Source organism: Aspergillus ambiguus (assembly GCF_047715705.1).
Source record: "Aspergillus ambiguus strain CBS 117.58 unplaced genomic scaffold BDV59scaffold_13, whole genome shotgun sequence".
Taxonomy (NCBI): domain Eukaryota; kingdom Fungi; phylum Ascomycota; class Eurotiomycetes; order Eurotiales; family Aspergillaceae; genus Aspergillus; species Aspergillus ambiguus.
The window spans coordinates 564,266-584,734 of record NW_027395526.1 but is presented as its reverse complement, the minus strand read 5'-3'; the positions used below and the strand labels follow the sequence as shown (position 1 = coordinate 584,734).

At 51.6% G+C, this 20,469-nt stretch overlaps 10 protein-coding genes across 10 annotated transcripts; 3 read left to right on the top strand and 7 right to left on the bottom strand.

The window, feature by feature from the left end:
• Positions 1-27: 27 nt before the first annotated feature.
• BDV59DRAFT_177370 (polysaccharide biosynthesis domain-containing protein) lies at positions 28-1,401 on the bottom strand. The gene is made up of 5 exons (XM_073689598.1): positions 1,212-1,401; positions 1,127-1,151; positions 790-1,074; positions 706-742; positions 28-655 (listed from the first exon to the last, which is right to left on the bottom strand). The coding sequence occupies exons 1-5, from the start codon at positions 1,254-1,256 to the stop codon at positions 604-606; spliced, it is 444 nt and encodes a 147-aa protein (XP_073548638.1). The 5' UTR covers positions 1,257-1,401; the 3' UTR covers positions 28-603.
• Positions 1,402-1,947: 546 nt separating this feature from the next.
• Positions 1,948-3,047, top strand: BDV59DRAFT_201627 (D-hexose-6-phosphate mutarotase; the record flags this gene model as incomplete). The annotated part of the gene is made up of 3 exons (XM_073693846.1): positions 1,948-2,193; positions 2,268-2,597; positions 2,661-3,047. 3 exons carry the CDS (start codon positions 1,948-1,950, stop codon positions 3,045-3,047), a joined length of 963 nt encoding a protein of 320 aa, XP_073548637.1.
• Positions 3,048-3,233: 186 nt separating this feature from the next.
• On the bottom strand, positions 3,234-4,112 carry BDV59DRAFT_192977 (SDR family NAD(P)-dependent oxidoreductase; the record flags this gene model as incomplete). The annotated part of the gene is made up of 1 exon (XM_073692136.1): positions 3,234-4,112. One exon carries the CDS (start codon positions 4,110-4,112, stop codon positions 3,234-3,236), a length of 879 nt encoding a protein of 292 aa, XP_073548636.1.
• Positions 4,113-4,418: 306 nt separating this feature from the next.
• BDV59DRAFT_207585 (putative choline transport protein) lies at positions 4,419-6,066 on the bottom strand (the record flags this gene model as incomplete). The annotated part of the gene is made up of 3 exons (XM_073695025.1): positions 5,962-6,066; positions 5,287-5,915; positions 4,419-5,233 (listed from the first exon to the last, which is right to left on the bottom strand). Exons 1-3 carry the CDS (start codon positions 6,060-6,062, stop codon positions 4,419-4,421), a joined length of 1,545 nt encoding a protein of 514 aa, XP_073548635.1. The 5' UTR covers positions 6,063-6,066.
• Positions 6,067-7,247: 1,181 nt separating this feature from the next.
• BDV59DRAFT_177368 (uncharacterized protein) lies at positions 7,248-7,460 on the bottom strand (the record flags this gene model as incomplete). Its single annotated transcript, XM_073689597.1, has 1 exon — positions 7,248-7,460. One exon carries the CDS (start codon positions 7,458-7,460, stop codon positions 7,248-7,250), a length of 213 nt encoding a protein of 70 aa, XP_073548634.1.
• On the bottom strand, positions 7,441-8,090 carry BDV59DRAFT_177367 (uncharacterized protein). The gene has a single exon (XM_073689596.1). The coding sequence runs from the start codon at positions 7,976-7,978 to the stop codon at positions 7,781-7,783; it is 198 nt and encodes a 65-aa protein (XP_073548633.1). The 5' UTR covers positions 7,979-8,090; the 3' UTR covers positions 7,441-7,780.
• A 21-nt stretch (positions 8,091-8,111) lies between these two features.
• BDV59DRAFT_25026 (uncharacterized protein) lies at positions 8,112-9,836 on the top strand. The gene is made up of 4 exons (XM_073696062.1): positions 8,112-8,406; positions 8,463-8,506; positions 8,569-8,597; positions 8,660-9,836. The coding sequence occupies exons 1-4, from the start codon at positions 8,318-8,320 to the stop codon at positions 9,752-9,754; spliced, it is 1,257 nt and encodes a 418-aa protein (XP_073548632.1). The 5' UTR covers positions 8,112-8,317; the 3' UTR covers positions 9,755-9,836.
• A 22-nt stretch (positions 9,837-9,858) lies between these two features.
• On the bottom strand, positions 9,859-10,969 carry BDV59DRAFT_25023 (putative RING finger protein). Its single transcript, XM_073696061.1, has 2 exons — positions 10,687-10,969; positions 9,859-10,624 (listed from the first exon to the last, which is right to left on the bottom strand). The coding sequence occupies exons 1-2, from the start codon at positions 10,782-10,784 to the stop codon at positions 9,964-9,966; spliced, it is 759 nt and encodes a 252-aa protein (XP_073548631.1). The 5' UTR covers positions 10,785-10,969; the 3' UTR covers positions 9,859-9,963.
• Positions 10,970-12,141: 1,172 nt separating this feature from the next.
• BDV59DRAFT_207579 (amino acid permease/ SLC12A domain-containing protein) lies at positions 12,142-14,256 on the top strand (the record flags this gene model as incomplete). The annotated part of the gene is made up of 5 exons (XM_073695024.1): positions 12,142-12,432; positions 12,501-12,558; positions 12,614-13,178; positions 13,234-13,789; positions 13,844-14,256. The coding sequence occupies 5 exons, from the start codon at positions 12,142-12,144 to the stop codon at positions 14,096-14,098; spliced, it is 1,725 nt and encodes a 574-aa protein (XP_073548630.1). The 3' UTR covers positions 14,099-14,256.
• Positions 14,255-20,250, bottom strand: BDV59DRAFT_24995 (putative telomere length regulator protein (Rif1)). Its single transcript, XM_073696060.1, has 3 exons — positions 17,233-20,250; positions 16,917-17,177; positions 14,255-16,867 (listed from the first exon to the last, which is right to left on the bottom strand). The coding sequence occupies exons 1-3, from the start codon at positions 20,167-20,169 to the stop codon at positions 14,576-14,578; spliced, it is 5,490 nt and encodes a 1,829-aa protein (XP_073548629.1). The 5' UTR covers positions 20,170-20,250; the 3' UTR covers positions 14,255-14,575.
• Positions 20,251-20,469: the final 219 nt, after the last annotated feature.

Below are 20,469 nucleotides of genomic sequence, written 5' to 3'. Positions count from 1 at the left end.
TTATGTATATATTATGTAGCAAGTAGCGTCTGATCCCACTGAGAGGAGATATCATTCTGGAGCTGGGTTTAAGTGTAATAGTGATTGAGACATGAGTGTTAAGGAAAATTGAGAGGTTGAAGGGAGAAATCACGCCGTCTGACGTGTCGTAAGCAATCGGGCGCTGAAACACACAAAGAGGAGGCTGTGAATGGGATGGAAGTAGGACAACACTTAGGATACTAAATGCGGCAATATTGAAGATCCCGGTGGCTGCCATTGTTCTCAGGCCACCACGTGCCAGCATGCAGTCAGCGCATTCTATTGAACCTCCCCAAGCCGTATGTACATGGTCATGTTTTGTTCAATAGACCTTAAAATAGAATCGTCTATGTCGAAAAAAACTAAGCCCCCCTACCAGTGTCCAGGCAACGTCAACATTGCCAATATACGCTCATGAGGTAACATAACCAAAGGCCGCCACTCAACCCCCATCGTTGATGAACAGTTTCCCACCAGGGAACGGATTGGTCTCGGCACGAGCGCCCGTCAGCGCTCCGGGTATCATCTCCTCTATCCCACTAGCACACCAGACCGGTCTGATTTGAGTAAGGAAAGACGCATCTATTTCTTTTGAGCTTTCTCATAGATCCAGTCGTTTAGTCCGGCACGGTTTCTGTACGAGTCAGATCATGCACATGTCCTGTCCATGAATGTAGAACCCACCTGGCAATCTCAATCGCATAGAATTGCATGCGCATAGCTAACACCGTTAGCCATGTAACTAAGGTCAACCAACGCATCACCTACCAAAGATCGTAGTGTGTTGTTCATATTCAACATCCGGTCTGGCTCGGAGCATCGTGCCGAAGTTGAAGTCGTTGATCTTGCCCTCGTACTGGTTGATCCAGTTGCGCCACTTCTCCTTGCCCTCCTTGCTCTTCATCTTATCCTCATCGATGGTGGCGGCGGGGTCGAAGTCGGGAAATTCCTTCTTGAAATGTTCATAGATCTCATCGTCCATCTTTGTCAGTCGGAGCTTGGAGCCGGGAACCTTCTCGAGGATGGACCAGTATGTCATCAAGTGCTCAACGGCTAGATGGGTGAGTATGATGCGGGGAAGTAATAAAGCGGGGGGTCACTGTACCCTTGACGGCAAACTGCTTCTCCATCTGGTAGGAAGTTAGTATACGAGTTAAATACTTCTGCATTCATAGACCAGGGCGACATACATCCTCGAAGTTCTCCGCGGTCTCGGGATCGAAAGGCTTCGACATTGTGGCGGCTGTGCTGTTTGATGTATACGGCTGAGAATAAATGGATCGGCAGTAATAGGGTGTCTCCCCAAGCTCAACTAGGACGGTGTCCGACGGCTGGATGTAGTGGAAGTAAGGAGGGGATGAAGGTGAATCGCGATGAAAGTTGCCCCGCGACGACTTTTTTTCTGCCGGGCGGGGAGAGAGGCTGGAGGCTTCCAGCATCGCCCACCGCCTTCCGACGTCATCGTGAATACTGGGCATTCATAGAATATCGGTATTTAATCATTTTATGGATGTTAATATTTCTATCTATTCCAGGGTCATGTTCTAGAGGAGACCTATGCATTTAATCACATTCAAGATTTCTAGACTAATATCATATTATCCTTACTTATAGCTAGAGCATCAGATAAATAGACAGTACTATATATTCATATAATAAAGACTGTACAAAAAATCACGAAATATAGACTATAGAATCCAAATTAAAACTACCTAGGCACTAATCTTGTATAAATCTCTACCAGCAAGTATGCACTGTAATGTGACTGAACTGCCCCGCTCGGTCTGCATTCGGCCGCCCCCGCATAGCATGACAAAACGATGCTCTCGTCCCATCTTTGGCCCGAACGTTGATCAATGCTGGATCCCCCGCCCTCTGGACACTCTTAATCTATCCCTTGTCTTAGTCTCTTTTGCCCTCGCAACCATGGATCGCTCTAACAAACCCTCCGCCATCGGTGTAGGCGCTTCCCTCCCGCAGCCTACCATTTCCTTCCGCGACAGCACCGTCGAAGCAACCCTGCCCAGCGGCGAATCCGTCACCGTCCACCTCTACGGCGCCACCGTCACCTCCTGGAAGCTCGCAAATGGCAGAGAACAATTGTTCCTGAGCCAGAAGGCCCACCTGGATGGCTCTAAACCCATCCGGGGCGGTATTCCCGTGGTATTCCCGGTACGTCATATCGTCTATCCACCACTGAACCCCATGGAATGAACCAGCTGATATTGACCGGGTGTCGGTGCTAGGTCTTCGGTCCTCCCCCTCAGAACCACGCGACGTCCGCACTTCCCCAGCACGGGTTTGCCCGGAATTCGACCTGGGAGTTCCTGGGCAAGTCTTCGTCCGAGTCATTGGGCCGGGACCGGAAGGATGGTGATGACTCTGTGAAGCTCGATTTTGGCCTGTCACATCCCATGCTCAGCGAGGAGTTCCAGAAGGCATGGCCGTATGAATTCGGTCTGGTGTATAGTGTGACCTTGACGAAAGAGAGCTTGGAGACGTCATTGCAGGTACAGAACAAGGGCAGCCAGAACTTTGACTTCCAGGTTCTCATGCATACTTATCTCAACATCGAGGTATGCCGCATATCCTCGCTATCCCACTATAAGGAAACCAGTCCATATTGACAACTTACGCAGGATGTCTCCCAAATTCGCGTCAAGAACCTCCAATCTACGACCTATGTTGACAAGACGCAAAACGCCTCCGTGCACACCGAAGAGTCTGCCGCATTGGAAATCAACAAGGAAACAGACCGTGTATACCAATCGCTGGATCCTGCAGTCCCTATTGTCGTGTCCTCCACAGCCGACGACCAACCGCTGTTCTCGGTTGCGCGCCAGGGTCTGAACGATGTCGTCGTTTGGAATCCATGGATCGAAAAGGCGAAGGGTATGGCAGATTTCGGTCCAGATGAGGCGTACAAGAACATGATCTGTATCGAAGCTGGTTCGGTTGCCGCCTGGCAGACTCTGGAGGCGGGTGAGTCTTGGGAGGGCTCTCAGACTATCCGTGCGAGACTGTAAACAACACATGCCTGCTTTTTTATCGCGGTTAGGGCATTCGAGGAAGGCAGCTTCGTGATTGATGGCTCTTGGATACTTTTGTATTGAAACTTATGTGAGATGAAAATAGACACGAAAACAACTCGCAGCGAGGAGAGAGTTAATGTAGTTGAGTTATTTACTCCATTCGAGCCGATATCTCCAACTTTAAAGCATGCTACGACTCCAGCCTGTGCCAGTGCTCTCCGTAATCCCCCCATCGATGACCAAGGCATGAGAAGTCACGTATCGGCTTGCACCGCTTGCCAACCAGGCCACGCCATTGGCGACATCACTACTCGTCCCCATGCATCCCATCGGGCAGTTATGGTCGAGAATCCGCCTTGCAGTCTCCCTCTCGTCTGGGTCGTCGCTGCGTGCGAAATTGTCCACGAGAGGAGTGTACATCAAGCCAGGCGCGATGCAGTTGCACCGGATGTTTTCTTTGCCGTACATGACGCCTAGGGCTTTGGAAAACCGGATCACTGCCGCTTTGGCGGAGGCATACGCGATTTGGTGTTTTCCGAGATAGCGTAGGCCGGCGATGGAGGCATTGTTGATGATGTTCCCACCGCCTTGCTTCTGCATGATGGGCAGGACATGGTGGCAAAGGCGGTAGACGGAGGTCAGGTTGACATCCAGCTGACGATTCCAGAGATCTTCAGTCGTGCTTGCTGGGTTCCCTGCAGCGGTTATGCCCACGTTGTTTATGAGGATATCGATCCTGCCGTGCTTTTGCATGGCTGCACCGACCAACGCTTCCACATCAGATGCTTTGGTCACGTCGGCCGCTACGACGTCGACAACAGCATTTGGGTCCTCCTCGAGTAGACGGTCCCTAGTTCGTTTGGCGGCATGCAGGTGGAGGTCACAGCCGAATATCTTGACGCCATTTCGTGAGAGGAGGCGAGCCGTTGCAGCCCCATTGCCCCAGAATGTGCTGTCCTGTGGCCCGACCTGTCCAATTCCTGTGATGAGCGCAACCTTGCCCGCAAGGTCTGGATAGATGGGAAACACCTCCGGGCCAGGTGGTGTTGTTGCAGACATGGTTGTGAGGGCGGCGGTCTTTGACGCAAAGTCAAAAACAATCTCGCCGGAATAATCTCTTTTTGGTTCTCTACATGAGAACCGACATCAGTCGGGGCGAAGCTCTCCTTGTTCTGTTTATAGTGACGCCTTAAGCGGGGAATAACGAGACTAACGTTCTCCGCACGGAGAGCAGTGCGATGGCGGGAATCTCTCTATTAGTCTGGACATTTGATCGGTGTACACGCCGTTACTCACGGTGGAAAACCGAGATTTTAAGTGGAGTCATCATTTCATTGGTATATATGGCCGTTAATCAAACAGGGGCTAATGCATATCCTCAGGCTCATGGAGAGCAGGATTTCCCTTCTCGGTATCAGACCCAGCAAGCTGCTGGGCTGCTTCGATATTATACTCTGGACCTCTATAATCTCGCCGTCCACGAAAAACCCACCACAACGCCGTCAACGACATTAGCCCCACGGTGATCACGCTAGTGTAATTCATGTTGTGTGCTGTCACTGGGAGGACGAGTGGGAAGCAGAAAAAGACAGCCGTGACTAGGATATAAACCACAGTGACGATGTTGACTGCAAATCCTAAGCGCTTGCCGAGGTAGAACGGGCCAGGCACGATATTCGTCCGTCCAGTCAACAGGTGCGGCAAGACGGCCCCTAAATAAGACAGAGTGCTGAGTACAATGTACGATGACACCAGGGCTTGGAACGCGGTGGTGCTGCCGACATAGATACAGCCCAACCCACTAACCATGGCGCCCATCGCTATGGTCGCTCGCAAAGGCACGTTCAATTTTGGATGTACCTTGCTGAAGTATGATGGGAAGGGAGTGGCGCTGTCGCGAGCAAGACTCCACCACATGCGGCCGCCAGTGACAAAGGTACCGATCAGAGTAGGGAACGTGGCCAAGAATAGAACCGCAATGAGCCCAATTGCGCCGGCATTCGATCCTGTGGCTTGTCGGTAGATTTCGGCCGTAGGAAAGAAGCCAATGCTGCTACGAAATACCGCGTTCAGGTCCTGGATGGAATAGAACAAGGCAACGAGGTATACAAATGCAGTGGTGAATCCAGTGAGCATCTGAAGCATAATCCCTTGCGGCACCCGCAATTCCGGTCTAGGAACTAGACACTGTCGTCAGGGGCTTTACTTGAGCAGAGGATACAGCCTTACATACCTTCCTCGGATACGTGGCTGATACAGTCGGGAACGCCGACTGCGAATGCAGCATTTAATAGCCCAGTCAAGAAGCAGACACCGTCCGGCCAGCCTCCAGTTTTGTTGCTGTATGTGGTCCAGACACTGGCGTTCGTTGCATGCTTTCGTGGCATAACAGCGAGAACTGCAATGGTCACAATCAACCCTCCCATCGAGAAAACAACGGCAACACGATTGATCAAGGGGATAAACTGATTCCCGAAGCAGACAATGGCACAACATATCCACACCAGTAGCTGTAGAGTGATAAAAACCTGCCACGGATGCCATCTTGTTTCTGGGTTCCGCAGCATATACATGGCAACAACTTCATTGCCCAGCATTGAGCTAATGGAACACGCGGAGAGAAGCCAGGCGCAAGCATTCAAATAGCCGGTGAAGAACCCCACTGCACGCCCATGTTTCCTGCTCAGAACGGATGACCAGTGGTACACTCCACCTGCTGATGGAATAGAAGAGGCGAGCTCAGAAAGGGATGCCGATATTAACGTATAAAAAATGCTGACAATAATGAGTCCGTAGAGGACCGCCATCGGCCCACCGTTTTGCAGCGCTGCGACAATCGTGCCGCCGGTAGAAGCCCAGGAGCTGGTTCATTGTAAGATACTGTTGATAAACGAATGGTTGTACTTACTTTGCGATGACAATTCCCATACTCGTCAAGCTGACGAGGTCAAAGTTCCGGACAAGCTCTTGCTTGTGGCCCAATGCCGCTTCCAGACGAGCCGCATCCATGTTGTCTATCCAACTGGTCGCCGCTCAATAAGACAATTTCCGAGAAACCAGCAGAGAAATCGGCTGGTATATCATTGGCAAAAGTGGTGCGTTTCTAAAAATGTGAGGTTTCTTTGCATAATTGGAGCCCACACCAGGAATTTTTCGTCCAGTTTGCTGTGGTGAATCTCGATGCAAGGGAGGAGGCCATATGGTCGCCACGTGCAGTTCCAGGCGATCGGAGATCTAGGCGTCGATATTAAAATGTTCGGGAAATGGCATGCCTTGTCAGAAGGAGGGATGCATCCACTTATCCATCTAGAAAATACAGGTAGACAGGGCATTAAACAGTTCGTTGCCTCTACATACCGGGGGGTTAGGCACTCTTGACTCTTGAGTTCATTATGCTGCTAGGCCGGGTCTGTCCTGTCCAAGCAAGGGCTAAACAAGGAGAGCATGTTAGAGCGGACTCTTCCGGCTGAGTTCTGGAAGGGACAGGGTGGCTTTGCCGGGCTGTCCTGTGAGGTCTGTGCTGCTAGGCGATGGCGAGACTCCATAGCGTGGGTTGCCATCGTGGCATTCTCCGTAGATGTGGTTAGTTGAGATTTTTGGGGGCTCAGAAAAGAGTCTAGCGGTGTTTAACATGTATCCACACTATGCTAATGGTCGCATCTTTCCAGTGCCTACGATACAGACTACTCGCCTTCTTCCAGGAAAGTGCATGTCTAGCTGGACACATACGGAATGCCTCCGGTACTGTCTAACATGGTTATTACAGAATCGCAGAGGCAGATCTACTGGGTTCGTCAAAGGCCCATCTAGCATGTAAACGCTGCTACGCTATGCTGGTTCACAAAGATTGACAGGAAGACGTATTGGAGACAGTACCGTCCGACCAAGGTGCTTCAAAAGAAGTCATTATTATACAGAACGAGGATCCACCAAACGGCGGCTTGTCCAAGAGTCTGCATGATTACATTTGATGTTCGAAAACTCTCCCCAACACCAGGTACAGTTACTGTAGTTATAAGTATCTTATAGCCGAACGCATTCTGGATTTCTGACATTTTACAAAAGTCGGCGCTAGACCTGCCCACCATTCCAAAGACTGGAACGACATAACAGAGCGACTCTGATGAATGCAATCCTCTGGACGTGAGATGTTTGTGTGCTTGCTGACCGCCATTTAGGGTTGGGACAGAAAACTCAACGTGCGCCAGTCAACACAACAAACAAGCCAGAGACTAGCAGATCACACGATCGCCCGTGCTGCTGAGCTAAACTAGCGGTAGATCCGGCCATCTTTATTGGCGTATGTTGGACAGCCCAGACCCGACTTCTGCCCTGCGCGACTTGCAATCTGTAAGTGTGCGTTTTGTTGCACACCGTCATGCCTATCAATATAAAGAACTCAGCCATCGTGGCAGGGATGGGTCTGCTACACCGGAGATCGGCATTGTCTGTATCACCCGAGTCGCGATTCAGTCGTGAGGATCAGCTTGAGACAGCTTCGCAATACTGTCATTTGACTCAGCACAATATGCTATGTTTGTAACACGAACCTCGAGTTCGCTTGGCGCGCGGCCACCCCATGCAGGATGAAGGCTTGCAACCCTGGTTGCCTTCCAGTTGGAATCCGAACTGGCATTTGGCGGCAACTTCCTCGCGAGCCCCCTTGATTCGGGGTGAGGCCGCAGTTTACGTGGCAGGGAGAGCGGGATCTTTGGGGTCTGTAGTGTTCACTGTCGTACAACCTTGATATCCTCCTCCAGGCCCATCACAACAAGAACCATATGAGTGGAAAGACCCGCCTCTATGAGAATATGGAGAACACCTATTCTCTGAGTGGCCCCGAGATAAACTTCTGGGAGGCTATTGCTCGGAATGAACCAATTATTTAGACCGTGTTGGTGGTTGTCTCCCTTGCTCAGTTCCATTCTTGTTACACCATCCCCTTGCGTCGCGCCGCATCGTGGTGAGATTGCGATTGCACACTCGCTCGGTGTAAATTATTGTATGTTTCTCGGTTAGCTTTAGAATGCTCATAAGCGTCCCTCGTGCATGCACGTCGTCAAGCTATCATGCCGCGGTAAACCCACCATTTTTGGTGCGGATAACCTCCAGGTTTCACTCAGCTACCAAGCTGACATCATCTAGATTCGCTTGGACCATGTTAACTCCCTTGTCTCTTATCCTACATTTATGGGAAACTGGAATCCCAGAGGCTGTACTGTGGTCCAGTCTTCTCTTGGAAGAGCCGGGTTCAAACCAGCGAGATGGGTAACCAGTCACCCACTCCACACCAGCTTCTGGTTGAAGCCGTGGTGTTTTGGAGTATCGCCGTCATTCTTGTCGCCGGTAGAATGTATGTATCATTAAGGCCATTGTTCTTGCGCCGCAGCACGGGGCTGATTGGACTAGCATCTCTCGAACGATCGCCAATGGATCGATCAAGCGACTAGGTTGTATGTCACTCTTGCCTTCGACAGGACACGGTATATGCACTAACTCGGCTTGGGCAACAAAGTCGACGATTATGTTATGAGCGGGACATTTGTGAGTATCCTCGTCGTATCTCAGTTCCCGAGACTTGCTCATGGTTATCCTTCTCGCTTCAGATGATCTATACGTCCTTGTTAATTCTCATCCAAATATCGGCGCGCTATGCGACCAACCTCATGGACCCAGCGGACTACCCGAAGGTGCTGTCCGACCCCCAGCAAGTCCAGGATCGGATATTCGGAAGCAAGATAGTCATCGGTCTTGAACAATGCATGCTCTTCTCGACCTGGGGCGTCAAGATTTGCATGTTGGCTTTGTTCTGGCGACTGACCAAAAACCTTCGTTTACATATTTATGTCAAATGCATCGCTGTTTACGCTGCAATCGGCTTTGTCGTCATCATGGTCACCTACTATGCCGTGTACTGCCGCCCGTTCTCGCAGTATTGGGCTATGCCCGTGGATAACATGCAATGTGCGACCTACCAGCGCTACTCCATCACCCAAGCGGTTTTCAACATCTCTTCAGATGTGGCCATGCTTGCCATTCCAATTCCCTTAATGATCAAATCGCAACTGCGGACCAGGAAGAAGATCCTGCTCATCTGTATAATGAGTCTTGGCGTGTTCACCATCATTGCCGCGATTTTGAATAAGGTCTTCAATTTCGCCTCGCCGTTGACGACCACATACCAGATCTGGTACATTCGCGAAGCCAGCACAGCCATATATGTTGCCAATCTGATATGCCTGTGGCCTCTGTTGCGTAAAATCTTCGGCCTCAAGGCATTTCAACACAACAGTGCCCAGTACCGCAGGAAAAACCCTGAACCGAACAAGGAGTGCTTGGGGGCGTCAGACTCGGGGGGTACAACGGAGGATAGCTCGCAATCGCGTTCTTCCTTCTCCCTTCATCGCGCTCTACTATACAACAAGTGCGGCTGTCGCAAAGTGCTGAGAGGCTTAGATCCCACGCGAAAACCGGATCAAGGACAAAATAATGAAGCAGCTGGCGTCAGTTTGCCCAAGGAGAGCAGCGGAACTCAAGAGGCAGCTGCGGACGTATGGGAGCACGAAAAGCCGGACGAGGATCGAAGCAGGCAACAACCCTCATTGCTTGACCTTGAGTCTGGCACAATCCAACAACCGGGTCAGGCATTCAGTCCTAACCTTGGCCGGGACGCGCCAAATCGATTTCAGCACCAGGAATAACACTGTCAGGATATGGTAACAGAATGCGAAGCAATTCGACAACCCCCATATTGAGCATGCAGAAATACCCATGTAAGATCAGGCAGGCCAGGCAGCGACTTGCTTCTCTTGGCCCGACTGGGCGACATCGTTCGTTGGTGCTCCGCCCTTGGATTACTATGCCTTATCGGAGCCTCATGAGTCTCACGCAATCTCCTTTTCTCCCGCTTTCATGGAGATCGAGGAATGATATCATTTCGGAGCAAAACCGCCGGCGGAGGTGCTGGGAGAATGGCTGAGAAGCTAGATCGAGCTCGTCTCGTCTCGGTCGATGGGCTTCGATGGCGCGCAAAGACCTTCTTGCACAGAGGACAACAAGCCTGCCGCTTGGTAAGCCAGGGATCCACGCAGAGCGGATGGAATATGTGCCCGCAGGACAAAGGTCGTATCGTGTCTCCCTCATCAAAGCCTTCCATGCAGATCGCACACAGAGAGTGTGAGTCTTCTGGGTGTGGGGAGGTAGCGTCCCTACCCTCCTCGTGGGTATTTGAAATCTCAGGCTCTCCAGATGACGATCCGGACAAAGCATTCGCCTCAGCAGCCTTACCGAGACTCTCTGGGATGCTGATGCCACATTGATTCTCCTCATGCCTGACTATATCTTCCTCCCGAGTGGTGTCTGACAATGTTGAGTCGCGGTTGCTGAATTCTTTCAGCTCGGCTTCGTGTTTATTATGGCTTGACCACCACGAGCCATAATTTGCCAGTGGAAATTGCTTCTCGACTTCGCTTCGGGAGATGACTCCCCTCGACAATATCAGGCTTTCGGGGTCTCCCGGGTTATCAGCTTGACCCTGACGGATGTAACGATGTCTAGCTCCGACGATAGCCCTGTCGATACGGATGGTAATTGTTAGGCCGAGCTCCGAAGGCCTTATACGATGCCAACCTACCAGATGAAGATGAAAAACATCGCAACACACAACGGTGCTAGATAGCCAAGGGGCGCAGCAGGGTTAGACTCCTCCGACCTCGCATGCATTACGGACATGACGTTGTCATCGGAAAAGTGGACAAAGATAGGATTTGCTCTTGACGGAGTTGTATATAGAGTATAGACGCACAGCTTCAACTACGATCGACGCAATCACAGCATAGTTGAAGAAACTTGGAGGTACGGTGAAGTGAACTACCCCAGGTTCTGGGCAAAGACCAAGGACCCACCAGTAGAGAACCTACAACAGCTGAATCCAGCGACCTGGTGATAGGATTCTCGAAAGATGATTAGGATGAGAGTTAGCTGTCAGACGGCCAAGGGATGACCCCGCATACAAGACCCGAGAACCACGGACCAGAGCAAGCGCTCGTGACCGGCGTTAGCGAGAGCCATGCTAACCGACGATTCTTTCATCTCGTCTAATCATGTGGTGGTTAGTCATGGTGACAAAAATCGACATTATCAGGGTCTGCTATCAGGTCGTCTTTATCTGGGTGGATATCAACCCACCGGGCTTCCGGCCCCTCGGACCCAGCACGGCCAAGCTGCGTAGACATCATAATTTGGAGGTTGAGTTGGGTGGATATCGGTGCAAGTCATTAATCGTGATACTTTGCCCTTGGATGTATTGGCACTTATCCGTGTGGTGCGGTGGCGGACGCTGGTCTTGGACTATGCCTCGTATCATCCCTCCCTCCGACAATATCCGCACCAGACTGAGTTCATCATCCATGACCAGTACACACCAGTCCACCCGCATGGCTTCTTGGAAACTCCCTCTAGACGGTCGGCGGAGCACTACCGCATGAGGCAATGGCCCAGAATCGCCAAGTGTCCCGCGCCGGCGGCCAAGAGCCCTAACGACGTCCTTCATCTGCGCGCGATGCTGGGCACCGCTCCTATCCCCAGACTCGCGTGGAGCAATGTTCTCATATGTTGACGCAGGCAATTGAACGGGAACTGATTGACTGGTGATTGTGAAGACTCTGCTTCCAGGTTGAGCTGGCTATCATACAAAACTCCCCGGCGGGGGAGGTCGCTCGGCCTCAACAGGCGCGTAATTTGCGACCTATATATCATACATTGCCAATAAAGATGCTGAATTGCCCTGCTCCAACCAAGAGATTCGCTGTAACCTCAGCTTCCGTGCACAGCATGGCTCGACCATCCGAGTGGCTAGGCAGAAGAAGAGGGGAGGACCAGGAGTTCAGGTGAAGAAGGCGAGAAAGCCAAGGCTCTTATCTTCATGGCCTGCCTAAATAAAAATTCTAATAATAAGTGACAGCGAAGCTGCTTCTGGATGCAGGACTGGAGTCTTGTCCTTCTGATCCCTTGCTGATCCCATCTTCTTTCTGCACCCGTACTTCCTCCCAACAAATCCGATTATCCCCAGATTCTTGCCATTACCATTATGGAGACAAAGCCAGATCTGGAAGCGAAAGCTGTTGATATAGGCGGCACTGGCAATGATGCTTCGCCGCCTCCCTACGGTCAGGAGAATACCACGACTGGGACTATTGTGGAGCGCGAGCAGCTCGACTTCTGGACGCGCAATGGGCTGAATCTCAACTCGTTCAAGCGTCGATCTGGAGGTGTGGCTCTGAACCGTGATATGAAAACTCGCCATATGCACATGATTGCCATTGGAGGGTCTATCGGAGCTGGATTCTTTGTGGGATCTGGAAATGCCTTGAGTACTGGCGTAAGGATCTCATCTCATTCCAATCTGACCAGATGGGGTCACCAGTTGTTCATAGCTAAGCCTCGTAGGGCCCTGGCACTTTATTCCTTGACTTCCTGATTATTGGTGTGATGATGTTTAACGTCGGTAAGCTTGAGCTCCTTTTCCATTTAGGTGGGTCGCAACTATCTAACAACCTTAGTCTATGCACTTGGAGAACTAGCTGTCATGTATCCGGTGTCTGGCGGTTTCTACACGTATTCGACGCGGTTTATCGATCCATCCTGGGGCTTCGCAATGGGCTGGAACTACGTTTTCCAATGGGCAATTGTCGTGCCACTAGAACTAACGGTGGCCGGTTTGACTATAGAATATTGGCAAGTGGATGTCAGCGTGGGTGTGTGGATCACTGTCTTCCTTGTGTTGATCATCTTCGTGAATATATTCGGGTCACTGGGCTATGCAGAAGAGGAATTCTGGTCCTCCTGCCTGAAACTCGGTGCCATCGTCGTGTTCATGATCATTGCCTTGATCCTTGTGTGCGGCGGAGGGCCCTCGAATGGCAAATACAACGAGTACTGGGGCGCACGCACCTGGTATAACCCCGGCGCCTTTCGCTACGGCTTCAAGGGCTTCTGCTCGGTTTTCGTGACTGCCGCTTTCTCTTTCAGTGGAACGGAGTTGGTCGGTCTCGCCGCTGCAGAGTCGAAGAACCCTGCCAAAGCGCTGCCCGGAGCCGTCAAGCAAGTTTTCTGGCGTATCACCCTGTATGGCTTCATCGTCTTTCCATCCATCTACCTCTCCCGGACTAACTGTTCCAAGATTTTACATTGTTGGCCTCACATTCGTCGGCCTACTCCTTCGGTCCGATGACACGCGCTTGCTCGGCTCGGGCGACCTCATCGACGTGAAAGCCTCGCCCTTCGTGCTGATCGCCGTTGACGCCGGCCTCCACGGCTACGACAGCTTCATGAACGTCATCATCCTCATCTCGGTGTTGTCTATCGGTGTGTCCGGCGTCTACGGCGCGTCACGCACGCTCACGGCTCTCGCCGAGCAGGGCTACGCCCCCAAGCTCTTCACCTACGTCGACCGCTCCGGTCGACCCCTAATGTCCGTCATTCTGATCATCGTCTTTGGTCTCCTCGGCTACGTCAATCTGGACGCGAGCGGTCCCACCGTCTTTGCCTGGCTCCAGGCGCTGTCTGGTCTGGCCGCCCTGTTCACCTGGGGCTCTATCTGCCTCGCGCATATCCGGTTCCGCAACGCCTGGAAGTACCACGGCCACACGCTGGATGAGATCCCTTTCCACGCCGTTGGAGGCGTGTACGGGTCATGGTTAGGCTTGATTCTTGTGATCCTCGTGTTGATCGCGCAGGTACGTTATATTGAGCTGTTTTGTGTGAGAATGTAACTAAGAGATCTTGTGTAGTTCTTCGTTGCCATTGCTCCCCCCGGTGGCGGCATTAATGATGCAGAAGGCTTCTTCCAGACTTACCTGGCCCTTCCTGTCGTCATGTTCTTCTGGGTATGCGGATTTATTTGGAAGCGGGCGGGATGGCTGCGCACGCATCAGATCGACGTTGACACCGGGCGTCGCGAGGTCGACTGGGACTCTATTCGCGCGGAGCGGGAGCGTGTTGCTGCCATGCCGGCCTGGAGACGATTCCTTAATATTATATTCTAGTTTCGTAGTAGGCTAGCATCCAGTCTCGATCTTAGGCGTTGGCGGAATTCCCTCGGCAGACTGAGGGAATGTTGTGTGGTTTGGATATTTGACCAGGAACATATATAGGTTGTTAATCTAGGTAGTTATAGTAACTTGTTCAGGATGTATTTCAGCTTCTCGGTCCCCCCAGAGCTAAATATGTTTGTCTATTGTACACAACAGACAGCTATGTGTTGCATAATATAATATACTGCTCGGATACTGAACTACAAGTTTGTCCCTTGGTCAAGGAAAAACAGTAAGCGATGAAGCGCAGCACAAGATAAAAATCCGAGAGAATAACAGAAGCAATAATACAGCAAAAGACAAGAATGGGCTTTTCCTTCCTTTCTGAACACATAACCAGAAGAATTCGAAAAGTGGAGGATATAGTCGAAAAGGATATAACGTGAAAGCAACGGATTTCGATTCAACGCCTGCGCTATGCTAGTAAAATCAACCTGTATTCCTCCTCAGCGCCTCATGCGCTTCCACTCGGATATCGAACAACAGGTCGTCGATCTGCTTAAGTGTGCTTCGGTTCAGACTGGTGGACTTCGCATCATCCAGTACCTTCTGCAGGGTGGCAATGATGCCGGGATTGCTGGCGGTCTGGGTTGTGCGAGACGTAATTTGTTTGTCGGCCTTTCTCTTCGCCCGATCAGAAGGCACGTCCATGTGTTCCTTGCCCTGTACTTCGGGCTGTTCCTCTAGCTGTCCAACCTCATTCTCTACCGCTGCGCCCACCACCAGAGCAGTATTAGGGACGCTGTCGGCGTCCTGCATCGGGGTGTCCTCGATCTGCGAAACTTGAGTTAGATTCTCAGATGGGCTCGCTCCGGAATCCATTGATCTTTCCATAGCTTGTTCCACTGATGTTCGTTGGTCTCCGTTCCGGTTGTCCGTGGAGGATTGTGTTGATGTGCCTCTCAAATCACTAATAGGTTTCTCAACTGCGGGAGAGTCAGGACCGGCACTTTTGCCCTTCGCATTTCGCTTGCGAGAACGGCTAGACGACGTCTTGGGTGGCGGAACCTCCTCTGTAGAAACAGCAGCGACATGGCCGCTAAGGCGAGAGGACCGTCGGTGAGAGGAGGACAAAGTTGAAGATTCAGTGCTCGTCTGCGTCTCGGAGTTGGATTGTGTGTTGTTAAGTTTCGGAGATTTCTGTTTTTGAGAGAATGCGTCCGGAGTTTGAGAACCATTCTGAACTTGACCAGTTTCCTTCTCGGTGGTCGTCGGTTTGGATTGCTTGGAGTCGGTGGAGCTTCCCTTCGACTGATGTCTCTTCTTGGAGGACTCAGACGGTGAACGATCCACTTGCTGTTCAGTATTTATGGATTCGACTTCCACTTCACTTATATCGCCCTTTGATTGCCTCCTTCTCTTCTTCGGATTCGATTCAAGTGGCGATGCCACCGCCACAGCTTGCTCGTCAACGGCGGCTAGCGCCTTCTTCTTGGAACGAGAGCCACGGCTGGTAATGATTGTCTCGGGGTCATCAAAAACTGGCTCCTCCTGGCCGTAGGAAAACCGCGATGACCGTCGTCGCTCTTTGTTGGTTGGCGTCACGAATCCCTCGACTTCCCGTTTTCTTTTACGCGTAACACGCGGCTGGCTTTGCGATTCTGAGGCCTTCTGACTGTCAGACTTCGTGGTTGAGTCAACTGCAGACTCCAGATCTTGCTCTAACTGGGAAGCAAGCTGGGTCTCCATGTCGTCGCTGAAAGAATCGGCAATTGTGTCGTCCAGTCCGAAATCAATTCTCGGTACATCGCCAGTGAGATCAATGGTTTTACTTCTGCTCTTCTTGGAAGACGATTTGGAGCTGCCAGGCTTCTTGGAAGAGCTAGGTGTGGTATTCTTAGGCGCTGGGTTTGTCAATGGATTCTGGGTGGGAGATCCATCAAGACGTTCCTCACGCCTAGGTGAGAAGGCAGAGGTTGGCGTTTTGCCGCTGGACGAACGAAGTCGCTTAATCAGGGGGGTTCCCTCACGCTGTTTAAAGCGAGGACGTTCGAGAGGGTGGGACTTCTTCGATTTTTTACTGCTTGAGGAAGGAGACCGCTTGGATTTTTTGCTGCCAGATTCTTTCTTCTTTGAGGTTGTACCCTTCAGTGAAGCAGGCTCGCTACTTGGGCCTTGAGCCTGCGATTGAACTTCTGGAGGTGACGAAGGAGGGTCAATGTTGCCCTCTGTTGAGATAGTCCACGATCGGGGTAGTCCTGATCGGACAGCTTGTGGTCTATCTCTCGTCCCAGGAGTGGGAGAGGACCCAAGGAAGCCGTCTTCAGCGTCGTTCGCAACAGCGGGCAGCGTTGGAGTTTGAGGAGTGCCAGTCTCGCGCTCCGGGTTACGCAAGTTACGCAGATGGGGAGGCGTCATGAATCCAAGCTGCCGAGGCGAATTTGCAGGCGACGACGACCTGAGATTCTCGATCATCGAAAACACTTCGCTGCGTTGTTTAGGTTCGCCTACTGACGGCAACGGAATTTGAGCGTCGCCATTCTTGATCTGATCTGGGGTATTTTCAACAGCAGGGGATTGCGGCTGCGAGCTATTCTGCGGTTCCAACGATGCAGGTAATGGGGCTGAATCCTGTGTGATCGGGGACGAGGTGAAAGCCTCGGGATCGGAAGCAACCCGTGAGTTGTCCAATATGAACGCGATCCGCGATTTTTCGTGCATGTCCGCTCTGATTTCGGCTTGCTTTGAGACCTCGGTGGTGCCGCTCTTCCCAGGAGTATCCTAGAGCGGATTAGCTTAATCAGATTGGCCTGCACAAACAAAACAGTACCTTTGATTTCTCATGCGCCGGTTTTTGCTGTTTGATGCGCGACTCGAGGCTCCGCAAGGCACGAGCAATAGGCTCCGGACACGGTGAGGGTTTCTGTTGGCCAAAGATAGAATTCCAGAAGTCAATAAATCTTTTCGCGACAGACATATGAGATGATTCCAGGCCAGCACAAAGAATTAGTTGCTGTTTGGAGATACAGTTGATGTCCTGTGGGGAAGACGTTTGCAAGATATTTAAAAGTGCGGATGAGAGAGCTCGACACTAGAATTCTGGTTAGCATTCGAAAAAGACCGACCCCCTTACTTCGTTCACATACAGCTGTAAGGATCCTGCTTTCCACGCCACTTTCGAGGTTAAATTTTCGCGATTCGTCCTGAATCCATAAAGCAAGGGATGGTTGGAGGTTTTCGAGTGTCGCGAAACGGAAAGGGGCAACGCCTGATCCCAAGAACGATGTCAAAGCTTCGATGTAGTCTGCAATTCCGGAGTGCTCCACTGGATCGAACTTCTCGTACGATTCACGAAGTATGCGATTGAGCAATTCCAGAAGTCTCTTGGGCGGATGCGCCCTAGCAAGGCGAGAGACATCGTCCGATCCCACGTCCTGGTGGAAGTAGGCGATGGAGAGAGAGTGGTTCAAAAGTGATGATAACGGCAGGTACGCCTCCTGAACACCTAAAGTCATCATTGACTGCGCGAGAGGCTCAACGATTGCGGGCGTTATATCACGGTCACTCTTTTCGGTCTTCACGACACGGACCAGGGAATCGACAAGTTTGTCCCAGTCTTGGGCAGCGTTCGAGAATTTTAACCCGGCAGAAAGGATTTTGGCACTATTCTCGTAGTCACGCACAGCAGAACCATCACGCGCCCGAGCAGATTCAACTGGATAGGAGCGAAGAGTGTCTGCAGCTAGCTGTGCAGTCGACTGCCATACAATCCCAGCCAAGTTATTCGAACTAGATGTGCTTGGCTGCGGATACAAGTGTGCACATTGTCGAAGTAACTCCAATCGTGATCCTCTGACATTTCGTCCATTACAGGCGGCCTGTAATATATCATTCACCAAACGTAAGTAGGCAGGCGTCGGCTTGGATATGCCAGGAGCTTCGCTGATCAGCCGAAGAAGGTGCACGATCGGACTGTCGACATTGGAACCGGGCCTTGGATGTCGATGTGTTGGTGTGTTTGCAGCCTGAAAGGTTTCATCGGCCGTTTTCACGAAAAGCTTCTCAGTAAACGGGATGCTGCCAAGCGAACAGATCATGGTTGTCGATAGGAAACGAAATCGATCAAAGAACTTGTCCATGGTGCTATTTTGAGCATTAAGTGAAGCAGGACCAGCCTTCCAGAGGCGCTGAAGAAGATTGAGGACATGTGCCACTGCTTGCATCGAGTCTGGAGATGGCGTTATCTCTTTGCTCGACGCCTGAGATAGAGCTCGAGCGAGATTGATCCAAGCCGCGGCGACCTCGGACTTCTCAACCTCATTTGCCCACAACGATGATCTGAGGATAGCCTCCAAAACCTTCAGGACTTTTGTAATCCTGGATCGCAGCCACTTCGGGTCAAGTGTCGGTAGTTCCTTTGGTGCGAGCTTGTGAGTTTCGTTCGCTTTGTTTACCGTCCACCCCTTCCCCTGTGAACTCCAAAACATATTTGACAACACAATGGCAAGTCGGTTGCTCAGATTTGGAACAGGGTTTGAAAAGGCAGAGGGCAGGGCAATGTATTCTTCCCACACAGTGTCGAGATGGTGATAGGGCACGGAAGGTCGGAAGGCGTAGTACAGGAGATTGTGGTAGCTGGACCATACAATACCACTCGGCTGTCCTCCCTTTTCCTTCTTCCTTTCGAATTGAGATATTATCGGCTTCCCTAGCATTTTCAACAAGGCAAGATTCGTAGTTTCACCTGGGCTTGCAACGAAGACGAAACGGTTCCAAGCAAAAATGGCTTGCGCTTTGATCATGGTATCACTGCAGTTAAAGCATCGTTGGAGAACGAGAACAAAATCCCTGAAGTGTTCCCACTGGTCGACAGATGTACGCTTGTTTCTTAGAAGCAGGATCATGACGCTCCAAATTTGAGGAACATGCACACCACTGTCCGGATCGGCCATCATCCGAAGCATGCGCTCACATATCTCCGCAGCCAGTTTCCTGTCAGGGTCCTTCTCCATGGGCCGGTCAAAGATATCGTAGACGCCTTTTGAAAGATTCGCGTTCGGGCCAAACATGTTAGCCAGTTGAAAGCCAAGACCAATAGCTTTTAATCGGACGTCTTTCATATGATGGAGGCACCCGCTCACGATATGTTCCATCCAGAGACTTGCATGGGCAACGAAAAATGTCTTGGAATGGTGGAGAATGCGCGAGTAGATCGTCAGTCGTTGAGAAAGGATGGTACTTCCACCCACTCTGTTGGTCACTTCGACTAAAGCAGGGAGCAACCGTGACAATCGAGAAGATGTCATCACCTTCGTATGGACGTTCGAGGCTGTCAAGATTGACAGATAATGCATCAGTAACGACTTTGGTGCTTTGGCATCATTTAGGCCGCTTATGGACTGGTCGATAAGGAAGGCTTTGAAGTCGTCCGGGAGATGCGGGGCGACCTCACCTGCCCATAGCAAAGTATTCGCCAGCTTGAGAGCCTGGACGACAAGGTTGCTCTGCAGTGGCTCACCACCTTCAGGTCCTCTGCTGACATCACGCTGAATGAACTGCGTGATCGACACCAGCCTATCCACAATCTCCTTGCCCGTGGGTAGGTCATCATAGGCCCTTAATGCGCCAAAGAACTGCATGTAGGCATCCAGCCTCGAGCTGAGGGACTCCCCGGTCAACTGCTGCGTGATGGACTCCAACAACATGGCGAAAGATTCGGGGGTATATGTCACCACGGCCGGCGACGAGTTGGTTACGACGGGGGAACTAGTTTGCTTGAGGATGGACTTGGTCGGTTTACATTCGTTCGAAGGGGGAAGCGCCTTAAGTTCAGATTCGGCGACAGCGGCAGCATCGGTGAACGACGGAGGTTTGATGTATCTGGTCCATGGCGAAAAGTTCACCCGCTTGGATTGTCGGTTGGACGAGGCACCATTGGGTACTGTGGCCGACAAAGGGGTATCACGAGGAGTCTGGGCCACAACGGGTGAGCCTTCAATCTGGTCTTTCTCGGACAGCACTCGCGACGTTGTCCTAGGCGGAGTCGGTGGGCGAGCGGACAAAGGACCGAAGACCTCCACCATATTTCAGAGGAACAAAGGACGAGAAGCGGACAGGAAAGGAAGAGGAGGCCAGGAACATTGCGATGCGGGCCAGCTGCACATTCAGACCATGACCCAGCCGAGGAGGAGATCGGGACGCTGTGGAAAAGAGAGAATGAAGTCGACAGTGAAGCCCTTTCTGGCTCAGCCGACGATCCTCCAGGGAGAAAAGACGACGCGCCTCGACTCGCGCGTCCGTGGCGGTGTCACGCGTAAAGTGTGGCGCCCGGGTGGCTGTGGCGCGTCAGGTGTCGAGGCATCAACGGAGCTTTCCCGCAGTGG

What these genes read in the sequence shown, in the direction of transcription:
- BDV59DRAFT_25023 (XM_073696061.1), bottom strand. Translation starts at nt 10,784, where the DNA reads ATGTCCGTAATGCATGCGAGGTCGGAGGAGTCTAACCCTGCTGCGCCC. An exon ending in ATGTTTTTCATCTTCATCTG is followed by an intron (nt 10,625 to 10,686) that starts GTAGGTTGGCAT and finishes CCGTATCGACAG; the next exon opens with GGCTATCGTCGGAGCTAGAC.
- BDV59DRAFT_177367 (XM_073689596.1), bottom strand. Translation starts at nt 7,978, where the DNA reads ATGGAACTGAGCAAGGGAGACAACCACCAACACGGTCTAAATAATTGG.
- BDV59DRAFT_177370 (XM_073689598.1), bottom strand. Translation starts at nt 1,256, where the DNA reads ATGTCGAAGCCTTTCGATCCCGAGACCGCGGAGAACTTCGAGGAT. An exon ending in CCGCGGAGAACTTCGAGGAT is followed by an intron (nt 1,152 to 1,211) that starts GTATGTCGCCCT and finishes ACTTCCTACCAG; the next exon opens with ATGGAGAAGCAGTTTGCCGT. An exon ending in GAAGCAGTTTGCCGTCAAGG is followed by an intron (nt 1,075 to 1,126) that starts GTACAGTGACCC and finishes TCACCCATCTAG; the next exon opens with CCGTTGAGCACTTGATGACA.
- BDV59DRAFT_25026 (XM_073696062.1), top strand. Translation starts at nt 8,318, where the DNA reads ATGGGTAACCAGTCACCCACTCCACACCAGCTTCTGGTTGAAGCCGTG. An exon ending in ATCGATCAAGCGACTAGGTT is followed by an intron (nt 8,507 to 8,568) that starts GTATGTCACTCT and finishes TGGGCAACAAAG; the next exon opens with TCGACGATTATGTTATGAGC. An exon ending in ATGTTATGAGCGGGACATTT is followed by an intron (nt 8,598 to 8,659) that starts GTGAGTATCCTC and finishes TTCTCGCTTCAG; the next exon opens with ATGATCTATACGTCCTTGTT.
- BDV59DRAFT_24995 (XM_073696060.1), bottom strand. Translation starts at nt 20,169, where the DNA reads ATGGTGGAGGTCTTCGGTCCTTTGTCCGCTCGCCCACCGACTCCGCCT. An exon ending in AAAGCAGGATCCTTACAGCT is followed by an intron (nt 17,178 to 17,232) that starts GTATGTGAACGA and finishes CCAGAATTCTAG; the next exon opens with TGTCGAGCTCTCTCATCCGC. An exon ending in CGGCGCATGAGAAATCAAAG is followed by an intron (nt 16,868 to 16,916) that starts GTACTGTTTTGT and finishes AATCCGCTCTAG; the next exon opens with GATACTCCTGGGAAGAGCGG.